Source organism: Paramormyrops kingsleyae, chromosome 3 (genome assembly GCF_048594095.1).
Source record: "Paramormyrops kingsleyae isolate MSU_618 chromosome 3, PKINGS_0.4, whole genome shotgun sequence".
Taxonomy (NCBI): Eukaryota; Metazoa; Chordata; class Actinopteri; order Osteoglossiformes; family Mormyridae; genus Paramormyrops; species Paramormyrops kingsleyae.
Window position 1 is genome coordinate 36,790,728 of NC_132799.1, and position 13,449 is coordinate 36,804,176.

Consider the following 13,449-nt stretch of genomic DNA (forward strand, 5'->3'; position numbering starts at 1 on the left):
CACCCCCCGAGAATTCCCAGGTTACCCAACCTAAGATAGCAGGATGCTGGAGACGGCTCACAACTTGCACCCCACGGCCGCTAATTAACCTCCCCAGGTTGGGAAATTAGTGTCGAGCCACTACTGAGAGGACGGAAGAGCAGCCTGGGATGCTGGTGTGTGTGTGGCACAGTGGGTTAGGATGCTAAGCCTGAAATCGGAAGGTTGCCAGTTCAATTCCCGTGTCCGGTAAGGTCCTTAACCCCAATCCCTCCAGGAACCATCTGACTCTGCTTTCTCAGCTGTACATCATTTTGGATGCAAGCATTTGCCAAATAAATTAATGTTAAATGTACGTGCCATGATTCCAAAAACCCCTCTTCCCAGTCGACGGTGTGCGCTTCAGCAGAAGTGGGATCCATGTCCTACTTCCGGTCTACCGCTCAGCCAGAAATGCAGACAAACTACCCTGTGGGATGGGGCTTTAATGGCCCATTTTCAGATATGACACACTGGAGTTTCAGGGGTGAAACTCAGCCCCCCCCCCCCCCCCCAACCACCACCACGCCAACTCACACACTTCATCACGGCGACAATCCATCTCAGGCACTAATTACAGCCTGCAAATTGTGGAGAGCTCCCAGAAGGACACCCGGCGTTTGTCCAAGGCTCCTGGCCTCTCCCAGTTCCCAGAGTGCAAAAATGGCGAGTGGATTAAGACCTCATCTTCATCAAGTGGGCTCCCGGGGAAGGCTATCATCCAGCTCCTCTCGCCACTCCCTCACCTGATCCCAGATCAGTCCTCAGAGTTCTCCCACGGTGGTCTCTACTTAACAACAAGGACCCGGAGACAGCGGGGAGTCGAGATAAAAGCCGGCGATCGAGCCTGGCGATACCGCCATTGGCAGTACAAGCTGCCATCATCGCATGGTTACTTAGCGGAAGTATCTTACCCGCCGAAACCTCTGTACCTCATGATTTCATATTTTTATCTAACAGAAGCAATTTAGGTGAAGTGCCCTTTCTGACGGTATGAGATCAAGGCCAGCGCTCTGATCTAACCCTGTCACAAATTCAATTCCTTAACTGCCATGCTAAGCGTTACCTTTCATAAATCATCACTCCTAGACACGATACAGATTATTTTTAACACTAGTTATCACTTTATTTTTCATGCTATCACTTAACGGCGTACAGCGTTAGTTACTGTCCCACTTGTGAACACTTCGCTGCTTTCCAATCAGTCATCCTGTAAGCGTTTTGCTAAATCTACTCGAAAAGCAGTTATTGGGACAGGACCGTGTATAGCAGTAGATTGAACCAAAGTGACTTTATATTTTTGGTTCACCAGGGTGGCGCTGTTACCCAGTGTGACTTGTAAGTTCACCACTCCTGAACTCGTACCACTTTATGTAGTTTTGTGTTTGCAGAAGAGTTTTGCTGGGATTACCGACTGGAGTAGGAACCTACAATCTCCTGGCTCAGGCTATTAACCGTCTCACCTCCTACAGGTCAAAGATAGAAATACACAAATGCAGAGTGAACAGAAATGTAACATAAACATGTATATGCACAGACCTACGGTGACCGTAAACTTATATATACACAAAGAGCAAAGAGGAACGTGTATACAAATACACAGAAATACACACTACAGAAAAATATAGAAATACACACATTTGTATTTTGAACAGAAGCTCAACATATGTATACAAAAACAATGAGCAGAAATTTAGCATATACAATAGAATATATGTGTGTGTGTGTGTGTGTGTGTGTGTATAAAACAAATTCTGGCAAGCAGGACAAATGAACTGGTTATATAAGATAAATGGAATAAAGGAACACAAAACGGATTAGTATCACATTACCAGTCTGTAGGACCACATAACCAGACATGAGATACTTAAATTAGCCCTAAGAGAAGAGACTTAATTTATAAGCAGAAATTGCTCAAGCAGGCATGCAGACGCAGATCATGAATGTTGATAACGCTGTTTGTATACCTAATATTCACCACCTCCAGTTTATAGGTCATTACTGGCAGCTACATACATGTAAGAATGAGCGAGAGGGACGTCCTGCCCATAATGCAGACTTAAAGCTTAACAATGCAACTGTGAAGCGCTATATTACATCATATGTGACTGTACGATGAAGTGACCGAATTTAAGGGTTTTTTACAGGTTTAAAAAGTGTAATTCAGGAGAAGTACAAACATATTAAGGCTCACTGACTTGTGACGTTGTCCTGATGTTAGACCAACATAAGTTTAATTCAGTTTTTTGTAATTTAATCAAAGGAAGTGCACCGACAGAAGGTATGGTGGATACAGTGCCACAGTAATGAAGAAATGGTGAGGTTTACAATAAGTGTGAAGCTTTAATAAGAAATGAATATAGTAAAACCAGCCGGAAATCTGAGATTTAAAGCAGCAGACTTAATCTGTGATATTTCGGATGACATATTAAGCGGATGGTGTGATAAGCAGGAGGCGTTAACGTTTTGTTTATCACGGGCTACATAAAAACAAATCCGGTGAAATGGTCTTAACGATACACAAAAGCGCTTCATTTCCATAATCGCTAACGGGGGGGGGGGGGGGGGGGGGGTTATGGGTATGGAGGGGGCAGGAGCGAGAGAAGGCAGCTGAGGTGAGCGGCAGCGCCGGGGTGTCCGACAGCGCTATTGTTGGCCTGTCCCATTGTGGGAGCGAGGAGGCATTCAGCATCCCAGTTCCCGCCCCCCCTCCCCCCACACACGCACGCCCCAAGCGCCTGGGAACCAGAATCAAAACAAAAGCAGACATCTCTCGGGTAGTAGGGCGCCCATTTTGCACGTTTGGCCGTCTGTTAAAGGTACGGCACGTTTATGCGGAACGAGAGCGGATTACAGTCGGGGGGGCGGGGGTTGTGGTCTGTGCCTCTTAGGCCTAATATAGAGCCCCCCCCCCATCTCCAGCACCTTTGTTATACATGTATTACAGTAAGTCTCACCGACAGATACGGGGCCCCAAAGGTGAACTCCACGCCCCCCCGCCCGACACTTTGCGGCCCCCCAGCATCCCTTTGTTGTTGTTGCTGTTTTGTGGGCTGCATGTTTGCTGGTGTGGGGAGGGGGGGGGGTCCCTGGAACAGGACAGCGAGGTGCAGTGATGCTCAAGCTGGCCCGGGCACTCCGTAAACACCCCTGCATCCCGTCCCCACCCAGCGGTCCCGGGCCCGGCGGCGATGGCCCTGGCTAGCGGTGGCGGCGTACCTCAGAGCCAGCTCCTCGGTCCTCCCGGCGATGGCGACAGAGGCGGGACAGTGCACGGCTTCCCCGCGACCTGCCTGCACAAAGCCCAGCTCCGAGGGGCTGCAGTGTTCCAACATTGCCGCTGCGCTCATACCTCCCAGCAAACAGCCGCTCTTCCGCCCTCTCGTGCAGTCAGCCTCTCTCCCCCTCCCTCTCTCTCTCTCCCTCCTCTTGCACCTTCCCCTGTCGCTCCCCCACCCCCCCCAACACCCCACACCCACCCTGTCCCTCCCTCCCTCTCTCTCCCCCCCCTCGGTGTGAAGCTGCTCAGCACTGGGCCCCTTCTGACTCAACCAGCTGAAATAATCCCCTCTGACAGCTCACGTTGTCCGGGGCAGATCCTACGCTAAAGCTCCGTGCCGCCTAGCCTGTGCTTCGGGCTCCGGGAACAGAGCGGTCACCGTGTCTGCAGAACCGCGGGATGGGCTACAGCCTGCCACTATTTTTAGAAGCAGAAAACTGGTTTATTTATACCGCTGGACTTAAACACGGCAAATCGAGCAGTGCAGACTTTACATTTATCGTTAGAATACTATTTTTTGAATTGATTTTTATTGTTAGATAAAAATATGTCAAATGGGCAATTTATATTATTTTTAGACTTAAACATGGGAAATGAAATGGTGGGAAATTTATATTTATTGATAGAAATAAGCAAAACAATAGAAGTTTTTTTATCTTATTTTTTATCTTATTGCCAGACTAAAACACAAAATTGAAGAGGATGGTTTACAGGCATAGACTAACAGAATGGGACTAACTCCAAAATGAGAGGAAGGAGGCAGGACATGGTTTAATTCTGCCGAAACAAAGCAAGGGGATGGGATACGCCGTTTATTTACACCCTTACGCTCAGATGGATAGTACAGTGAGGGGATGGGATACGCCGTTCATTTACACCCTTACGCTCAGATGGATAGTACAGTGAGGGGATGGGCTTGGAGTTATGATTTACTGCAGGCGATTTCAACAAAACATGGGAAGTCGGTCTGTTTTTATGCTGTTTTTGAATCACCATCAGTCCAAAAACTGGAGTAGAGATCGGCTCTACTGATGAGATCAGGAAGGCTGACTCTTCAAAAAGAGAAAAGGACAAGCCTTCCCTCCATCTTTATGCCGTTAGAGTTCTCGATAAAATCATTTTTCAAAAATGTGATAGGATCTTTGTGTGTGTGGATCCGTTGATCTGTTGAGCACATCTGCTGTTGTGGTGACAATCCCACAAGAGAAACACCACACTTTTCTAACCGTCTTTTTAACTTAATAACTGAACACATCTAGAAGGTTTTGCTTGTTCTGAATGTTCACCTGTACTTAAGTTTTGCTGGTTTTGGTTAAATTATATGAAAACGGGAATCAATAGCAAGTCTCCAGGACTGAGTGTGACTGTATGTTAACTCACATACACACGTATTTTGCGTGTAGGTGTGGCTACACTCCCTCAGTTGGTGTAGAGATGTCTTCCCTGCCAGGTTGTAGTAATTAAATGTTGTTTGCGACCCTCAACAAAACGGTTTGTTTACCAGTATGAAAGCCATCTGCCGCCCATCATAACCCAAAACGCCTCTTGGGTTTAAAGCGCGTCTCATAAATTGCCACGGACAGATAATCCTAATCGCCACTCTGTCTCCAGGCAAGGATGCTAACGCATAAATGTGGCAGTGACCTCGAACAGAGAGGCCAGAAGGCTGACCAGGGTGAGAAGCAGATGGAAAGGGGCCAGCAGACTTTTACGGAGACAACCAGGCATAGAGCGGTGCTGTAAAGGCAAACAGCGGCGAACTGAGCGCACTGAGGGAGGGAGAGCGGGCCCAAGCGACGCCGTGTGACCTGACCCTATTCTCACACGCCGGGGGCCATTCAGACCCGCCAGCCCCGGGATGTGAGAGGGTCTGCACCCTCACCATGATGAACGTGTTTGCTCAGCGCATCCTGGGGCATTTCACAGGCCGACTTGCCATAATGCACCGTAATAATTCCAAGAACCACCGTTTCTGACCAGAATGGTGCGAAGCTGCAGCGGCGGCGACTCACGTGAAATTCATTATCGGGACTGACGACTCCCACGCGCGGACGGACTTTGGCGGAATGCGGCCACATCTTCCGTAGCTCTGTAGCATCCGAAGTCAAGCTCTCTAACCACTATGTCCCATAGCTGCCTAAATGCTCAGCCCAGGTTCACCCGACAGGTCTCCACTGGTACTTGCGCACTGGGGTAGGCAGTCTAATGATCACCAGACCAGCAGTATGGACAATATATTTTCATCCACTATTCTAACTGAATTACATTTATTCCCTCAAATCACAGCTGGTATTAGCGGTTAACATATAAGAGAAAATCTATTTTTTCGAATATCCTGTTATGTGACGCAACTGGCAACCTACACTCCTCTCACGCCATGATTCATCCATCCATTTTCCATAACCACTTACCCAGTACAGGGTCACAAGGGGGCTTGGAGCCTTTCCCAGAATGCACAGGGCACAAGGCAGGGTACACCCTCAATGGGATGCCAGGTATTGTGATTCATATTATGAGTGAAAATCCACACCACAATGTATACCGTGAACCTCTTTTTTTTTTTAGTTATTTTCATAATTTGTGAATATTTGTTTCGAGAATATAAAACAAATATTTCTTTAAAATTGTAGAGAATAAGTCACTGGGTGGCGCTGCGGCGGCAGTTCCTGTCCCAGTTATGTGTGGGTGCGTGTGTGTGTGTGTGTGCGCATGCATGTGCCCTGCGACGGACTGGCATCCCGTCCTTGTTCTCCGTTGCTCTGTGTCCTGTTTTTCCTGGGACCTGCTCCAGAATCACCATGACCCCGCATCAGATAGGCAGATATGGAATACAGCCGGATTAACTCAGAAATCACTTAAACCACCAAATGAATACATCTAGATCCCAGGATAAAGACATGCCTACAGCAGCGAAAACATGCAAGAAATGTACCGTACAAAAGCCAACAGCCGACGTTACTTTAACTATGGAGGCGTATTTATGTCGAGATGTAGGAGCACGTCCACGTTTTCTGCCAAAGAACGGGATCAGCATCTGCGAGCAGCGTCACCGAGTGACGGGAGCAAGCGGGTCCAGACTGAAGACCGCGAGCTGCTGGGCCGCATGGCCGCTGGGACGCACTTCAGAGAACATGACCAACCAGTTCTGCACCTCCCCGCACCCCACAGCCTTTCAGAACTTCTTGACCATGTCGAGCTGAGCTCTTGCTAACAAAGACTCGAAGAGGCACGCTGTATTTTATTGCGCTCATATAATAATTTATTTATTTTTATTCAGTTAAGCTCACTCTCATTCCTCAAGCTTACGATAAGGCATCACTACACTCCATTAAATTGCACCCTCTCCTTGTGCGATGTTCCCTGGTACGATGCAGCAGTTGTTTTAATATCCCGACACATAATACAGCACATCATCCCCCGAAGATGCTTTGATTGTGACTGCCATTTAAAAACAGGCTCAGCATTAATATCAACCACAGACCAGATCGGTAAAGAGGGGTAACACTTCTCTGACCCTCCCATGATGAACAAACAGTTTTAATTCCCATTTCATTGTTTATGTTTCACCAGAATGACCTAGATAAGCACTGCAACCCTCATCTATCCCATCGCTCCCTCTCCTACCTCTCCCTACTGTCCATTGTGTGTGTGTGTGTGTGTGTGTGTGTGTGTGTGGTGGGGGGGTCGTCATGGTAACCCCTGAAGCTTTGCTTCAACCTGGGAGCAAAACAAGATCCCCAGTCCATGGCGGGCTCTTAGCTAGTAGAGGGAAAGGGGAGGGGGGCGGTGATGGTGCGGTGGCGGGGGTTGGCGGAGGGAGGGGTCGGCCATTTCATTGGCTGCTGCGTCGGAAGTCTTTCGTCACCCGCGGGCCGGAGCTTCTCGCAGGCATGTGGCCCCGGGGTAGTGGAGAACAATGGTGAGAATCTCCCAGCATGCCCTGTGAAAGCCACGGCTGTCACGCGGGGCCTCTCTCTGCCCGCCGCCATCTTTTATTCAGGGGCAGCTGTGCGGATGAAAGGAGCGAAATCCTGCCGCTTCTGCATTTCCGAAGGCGGCGGAAGTCAGGCAGGCCTGCTGCATTCATTCGCACGGAGGGCACGCGTACCAGTTGGGGACAGGGATAGGCCCAGTGGGGGGGGGGGGGGGGGCTGCACAAGCACCCAGGCACCTGAAAAACAGGCGAGTGACGGGGGGGGGGGGGATAACCCATGTTTTATGCAGCTATGCAGGCTGCCCTTTTCGAGACTGGAAAAGCATTTGATGTTGAGGGGCTCTCTTTACATTACAAGTGAACGTCCTACGCTGATCATATCTACGGCAACACAACACAAAACTCGGTGACCTCCACTCTTCCTGTTACCGCTATGAACAAATAAGGATTTTGAAAGAAATTGCTTTATATCTGAAAAACAAAGCTACACTTTGAAAGCAAGGCTTTCCGCGAATGGGGTCCTTCAGTTTCCACTCTGACTGCCTATAAGACCGGCTTACAACATAAAGCATCATCTTCCTTTAACGACATCTGAAGCCCGATGGCCGTAAACGGCGGCGATTTACAGATCAATACGGAAGCACAATGGCTGCCACACTGTCCTGTTTAAACAGAGCACTGGTAAAACAACACCAACCCCCCACCACTGTCCGGAACGAGGACACAGAGCATCTTTCCGGAGCATCCGAAGTGGATCCTGCCCGATACACAGTCGATACACACAAACTCCCGCTAATTCAATCCAAGCGCTCAGTGACAGACAGTCGACCTTGTGCACTATGCCCACCATGCACATTAGTACATTGTAATTGATATTTATTTGATATTCATATTTTTGCATTTGGCAATAATTTTCTCATTTTTTTGTAATTGTTAAATTTTGCGCTTTGTTTCGCATCGCTTGCTGTACTGTCATGTACAATGACAAAGAATTGAATCTTAATGATAATACTAGAATTAGAATGATACAGTTTTTCATAGTTTTATCTGTATTCAGTATCAGCTGTTATCATTCTAAGTGAAGTTTTATACTCATATAATACTAAGATTATGACATCATTACAGTTATTAAGTAATTGGCTGTAATCATATCAAGTTTAAGTTCAGTTCCAGGGTGCTGCCTCTCCTGCCGTATCTGTATGCCACTGCACCCATCACAGGAGCGAGCACACCGCCCCCCAGCCCCCCAGCCCAGATCTCCTCTGCGGTTTTCTTTTTTTTTGTTAGAGAAATGCACCAAAACACAGATAAATTATTTAAGGGTTTTCTTTTTTTCTGAAATCAGCTGCGCTTTATGCACAGGACCCATCTTTTCAACCGCACGCCTCTGCACTAGAGGACTTCAAACGGACGCATAACGATTGGCAATCAGTTTGCCGCGGAATGCCGAGCAGCCTGCAGATACAGAGGCCGTGAACATTCCGCCAACGTTCCGGCAACCAAGCTGGACCCCGAGGGAGTCGGGATGTCGGCCCAGTTGTATTCCCAAAGAGATCGGCGGTGCCCGAGCGCAGAGCGGCACAGAGCAGCTTCGGCTCAGCCCACAGTGTCAGAGCCAATCGCAAATGCCGGATTCTCGACACTTCCCCCAGCATGGCTCATTAAGAGGCGGTGGCGTGCAAGCGGGAATCGGCCAAATGCTCACAGCCTGCGGGTGACACTCCGATACGGACACACGCCTGCGTCACGCCTCCGTCACGCCTGCTTATGTCGGCGAGGCTTGTACATAATTGGCAGGAAAGTTTTCTGTGTGAAAAAACGCTGCATTTCTCTTGAAGCTACTGCTCTTTCTCTGTAAAAGGTCCCCAAAACTGGAGCTTAGAGTAAGAGAGAAAAGCGACACCTGACTGGCTGCTTTAGCAAGGTCTGAACGGTCCTATCCAGCACTGAGGGGGTCAGAGAGACGACAGAATGCTTTAAGCGGAGCCCAGGAAACTGGGTGAAGGACTTCGTACAAACAATGACTGTCCCTGCAGGGGATTAACCCATGCAGAATATTCCCCTTTCCAGAAAAAGAAAAAAAATTTGCATTTTATGTAAATTCATGGGTCTCTCTTTTAGACGAGGAGCTACAAAGGGTTCCTTGTCAGTTGTCCAGGCCGCCTATAGACTATTCTGCGGGAAGACCGGAGGGAAAAGGATTGTTAAACGTGTGAAACAGGAGGGTTGGCTTAAGGTCTGAGCTTAGAGGGTAGCCCGTTCAGCACCAGCAATGTTTTCTCAGAATGTTCTCTCAAAATTTTCCCCCAATGTTCTCTTCGAATGTTACCTCGGAATTTTCTCTCGGAATGTCGGGAATATTTGGAATGTTCAAAAATTACAGGATGACACTCTTTAGTTAGCATTACATATGCAGTCTATATTTCATTCAAATAAAACTATGGGGCAATAAGTGAACAAAGGTAGAGGGGAGGAACACCCACAATGCACTTGATAATGACATTTTATGAGGTGGGGCTTCATTAGGGGTATTACATCTGACTGGGGGGGGGGGGTGGTTTGGCAGAAGGCTGGAGGGAAATGGGATTCTGGTGGAAGCACATGATGAGGGATTACACCACGAGCTTGTGAGAGATCCGGGTACAGGTTTGGCTCGGAGATATGGGAATCCTGCTTGGCCATTAACATGGTATGCACAATTCACAACATTACTCTCCAGCTTCGAGATTCGAAAATACTCACATATTAAGTAAAAGTTTAAGGAGAAAAAATGTCCTGCTCTTCAAAAAGCTCTTCAAGGGGGAACAAACTCAAATCCATGGGCAATAATCAGAATCACCCCCCCCCCCCTCATTTCATCATCCTCACCATCATCTTCTTCACACATTAAAGTATTAAAATGCAATAGTGACAACAACTAAAACTCTGCGTTACCGGACTGAACAGCTTTAGCGGAGCATTGCATGATGGGAAATGCGGTAATTGGCCCACCTGTCCTCGCAGCATCTGCTATTCTTTATACTCGGTTTGCTGGAGCCAACTGCTGGCTCACCGGGAGGAACCAGAGGAGGAGACCTGGGGTTACGTGAGACTCATTTCAGGCGCCTGGGTTTGGTCCTGCCCCCCCACCCCACTGAATACTCCTCTTCCCACCCCTACTCCACATCCCCAATTGTACTGTAATAAAAAAAAACCCCAGTGTGGATTATATAAACTGCTTAATTCCCTGGTAGGCTGTAAACATGCAGCTGAAGCGAATGGGATGCATTTCAGGAAGGAGGAGGAATTCTGCATGTCCGTCCACCCCCCGGCCATTCGCACACGCACACACACACACACACACACACACACACACACACACACACACACACACACGGAACAGTCTGAGAGCTCATTCAGACTACCACACTGGGGTTAGTGTTAGCACTGCGAGAATAACGGTTTCCCAGTGGTCACTGAATCCCTTTGCATTCAAATCAACCCGCGGGACGACATGTGAGACAAAGATGGAGGGAGCAGAGATCCGGCAAGCGGACTTCTCTCCTGATGTTGAGAAGGACAGGGTCGTTCCACTCAGTGAGGCCACCTTTCACTAGTTAAAAGCATTTGTTGATGGCACCGGTTGTGTTCGCTATTAAATCAAAGAGGGCCAGTCCTCCCTCAGAAATCGGCCACCCCTGGTATAAGCACACCAGCACAAACATACACACACTCTTACAGGTCCATATAAACAGTAAAGCTCATTAACACTGAGCATCAACACTGGTACTCTGGGGGGAAAAAAAAAAGACACCACCAATGTAGGCACACTGAGGACACAGTAATCAGGTCTCCAGATGCAGCGCCTACCAGGATTCCACTGTGCCGCACTTCAGTCAAGAGGGAACAAAGAAAATGCAAACTATCCGTCATAATATCTGCAGAACTGCACAGCCAGAATTGCACAATTCTGCATTTGTGTGTGTCTGTGTGCCTGACCGCCTTTAATCCATGTTACTATATGTAAGGAGTCACATGATTGGCTGATGGTGTGACACTGAGCGAGGTGTGAGGAGCAGGATGACCATGCGGCAGCCCCGGGATGGGATCCAGGCTCACAGCGGTGCTGTGCTGGATGAGAGGGCATGGATGGATGGATAAATTAAACCCATTATTCATATAACACAGTTCAGGTTCTTCCTGGCATAGGTTCCAAGCTCACTGTAATTCTATAGGGGATGAGCTGGATGGATGGATGGATGGATAATAATCTAATTGAACTGAAAAAAGACTTCTCTCATGCTCAACACACCAGATTTTCCTGGACGCTGACAGCCAGTTTCCCTCCTTTTCCCTTTGTCTTCCTCTCCTTATCTCCTCCCCGCTTTCTTCAGCTTCCCGGCTTCCCCCCCCCCCCCCCCCCACACCAGTGCCTTATTAACACAGCTGCCCCCTCCCCCATCTGATGACTGGCCCAGTACCGCTGGCTTTCTCCCTCCCCCCGTCCTGCCGCCACCCTAAGTAGGTAACCTCCTTCTAAGCCGCGGCAGGAAGTTTAATTTTGGCACAGGCCCTGTAATTAGCTGTTTTCCATGAATAATATCTTCATCAAAAACGTGGCCCATGAATAAACATAGAACATGTCCCTGCTCCGGAATTAAAACACAACAATGGCGCGATCCTGTGCTCCTGATGTACGTGGTGACCTCCTGCCCCGTGAGCGTAAAGTAAGGAGACAGCAGCGTGTGCTCCGGTCCCCCGTAGTGTGTCGCAGCCCAGAGACCACCAGCCAGCCAGCCAGCCAGCCAGACACTTATTCAGCAGAAGCCCTTTAGCCGCCCCATTGAGTTTTGTATATTAGCTCTTTTGTATGTGACTGTTTTATATACTGAGAAGAGAGGAGGGGAGATGTAAGGTTACGTCCAGGCAGTTGTTTAAGCGCGATACGGGCCGTTCGCGTTCACGCCGAACTGCGCCAGGCCTGCTCGGATCTGCGCCGGCCCGCTCTCCGTTCCCCTTTCTTCTCCGGAGGAACGATTAGAGCAGCAGAGCAGACATTTAGAGGGCGATAATGACGGGCCCGCCACTCGGCGCCAGCAGATGCTCGTTCCCCCGCGGCCGGCTTTGCGCGGCGGTGGCGGTTTATCTCTGCGACGCGAGTGCCGGGCTTCGCCGCGAGCTTGATTAGCCTCCTCTGCATGTTCACAGAGAACATCCCCCCCACCCCCCCCCCCACAAGCTTAGCACCCGCCGCTCCCCCTGTCCGTACATCGTACCTTCTTCTGGCTTAATAGTTCCCCCCCCCACACCTCCTGGGAACTCATTTGCATAAATCCGGCAGAGCACTCAGCCAGCCCGTTGTTTGGGAAAACGACTGCCCTTGTTTGTCCCCGATCGCTCCGCTGGACCCCAATACACAGAAAGGGGGCAGTATCCCACATCGCATTTTTTTATACACTGGCTCCGCTAACAGTTACAGAAGATAGCTACGATGTCTCTAAGTTACTGCAGGTGAGCCAATAGCAGTTGGTCATGTTAGGCCACCAAAAACAGTTGCCCAACTTAGGGAGCCAATAACAGCTGGCCATGTTAAGCAGCCAATAACATATAGCTATGCTAAGCAGTCAATAGCAGCTGGCCGTATTAATGAGCCAATGATGACCAATTGGCTTCACTCTGTGGTACTCTCTCTTTCTCATGGCTGGTTTCTCATGTTCAAAATTTTGCAGCTGTTGGCCATCATTAACATTCATTATTTTCAATCCACACAATAAATTTTCTGTTAAACTTGTAAATGAAATGAATTTATAAGTCAGATACCTAAGGGAACGGAGTGAAAGATGTCCCCAAAGATGAAGAAACACTCCCAGTACCTCTGGCCACCACAGGTGGCGCAGTATGTAAATTCTTCCCATTTCCACTGTGGGATTTGCTAATGCTGCCTGGCTAGCTGTGCCATAACCACAGGACTGACGCCTACACAGGGGAACACGTGCAAAAATAAGCCAGCTGGCCCGCATGTGAGACCACGATGGGAGAGAACTGAAGCAGGCGACAGAAATTCTCATGTTCTTGACTCTATAAACGTGAAATGTTGCAGATGTGGGAGCCGTCAGACTCGATCGTATGCAGATGTTCAGCCCATGCAGGCTCGTTCCCGAGATGCCTTGGCCCGGCCCAGCGCTGCTGCTGTCACACAGAAGATGGTCCCAGCTGCACTTCCCCAAGGGGGCGACAA

At 48.9% G+C, this 13,449-nt stretch overlaps 1 protein-coding gene across 13 annotated transcripts in view; it reads right to left on the reverse strand.

The window, feature by feature from the left end:
• The window catches only part of celf2 (cugbp, Elav-like family member 2), a 110,043-nt gene that overhangs the window by 69,140 nt on the left and 27,454 nt on the right, over positions 1–13,449 (reverse strand). For 5 of the 13 annotated variants that reach the window (XM_023802013.2, XM_023802007.2, XM_023802012.2 and 2 more), the window contains exon 1: positions 3,238–3,436. The exons of 1 other annotated variant lie outside the window; for it this stretch is intronic. In XM_023802013.2, the coding sequence (XP_023657781.1) occupies positions 3,238–3,368 (131 nt within the window). In that variant the 5' untranslated portion in view covers positions 3,369–3,436. Of the gene's footprint in view, positions 1–3,237; positions 3,437–13,449 lie in introns of those variants that run through there. 7 more of the 13 variants (XM_023802016.2, XM_023802010.2, XM_023802009.2 and 4 more) reach the window with 3 other exon arrangements.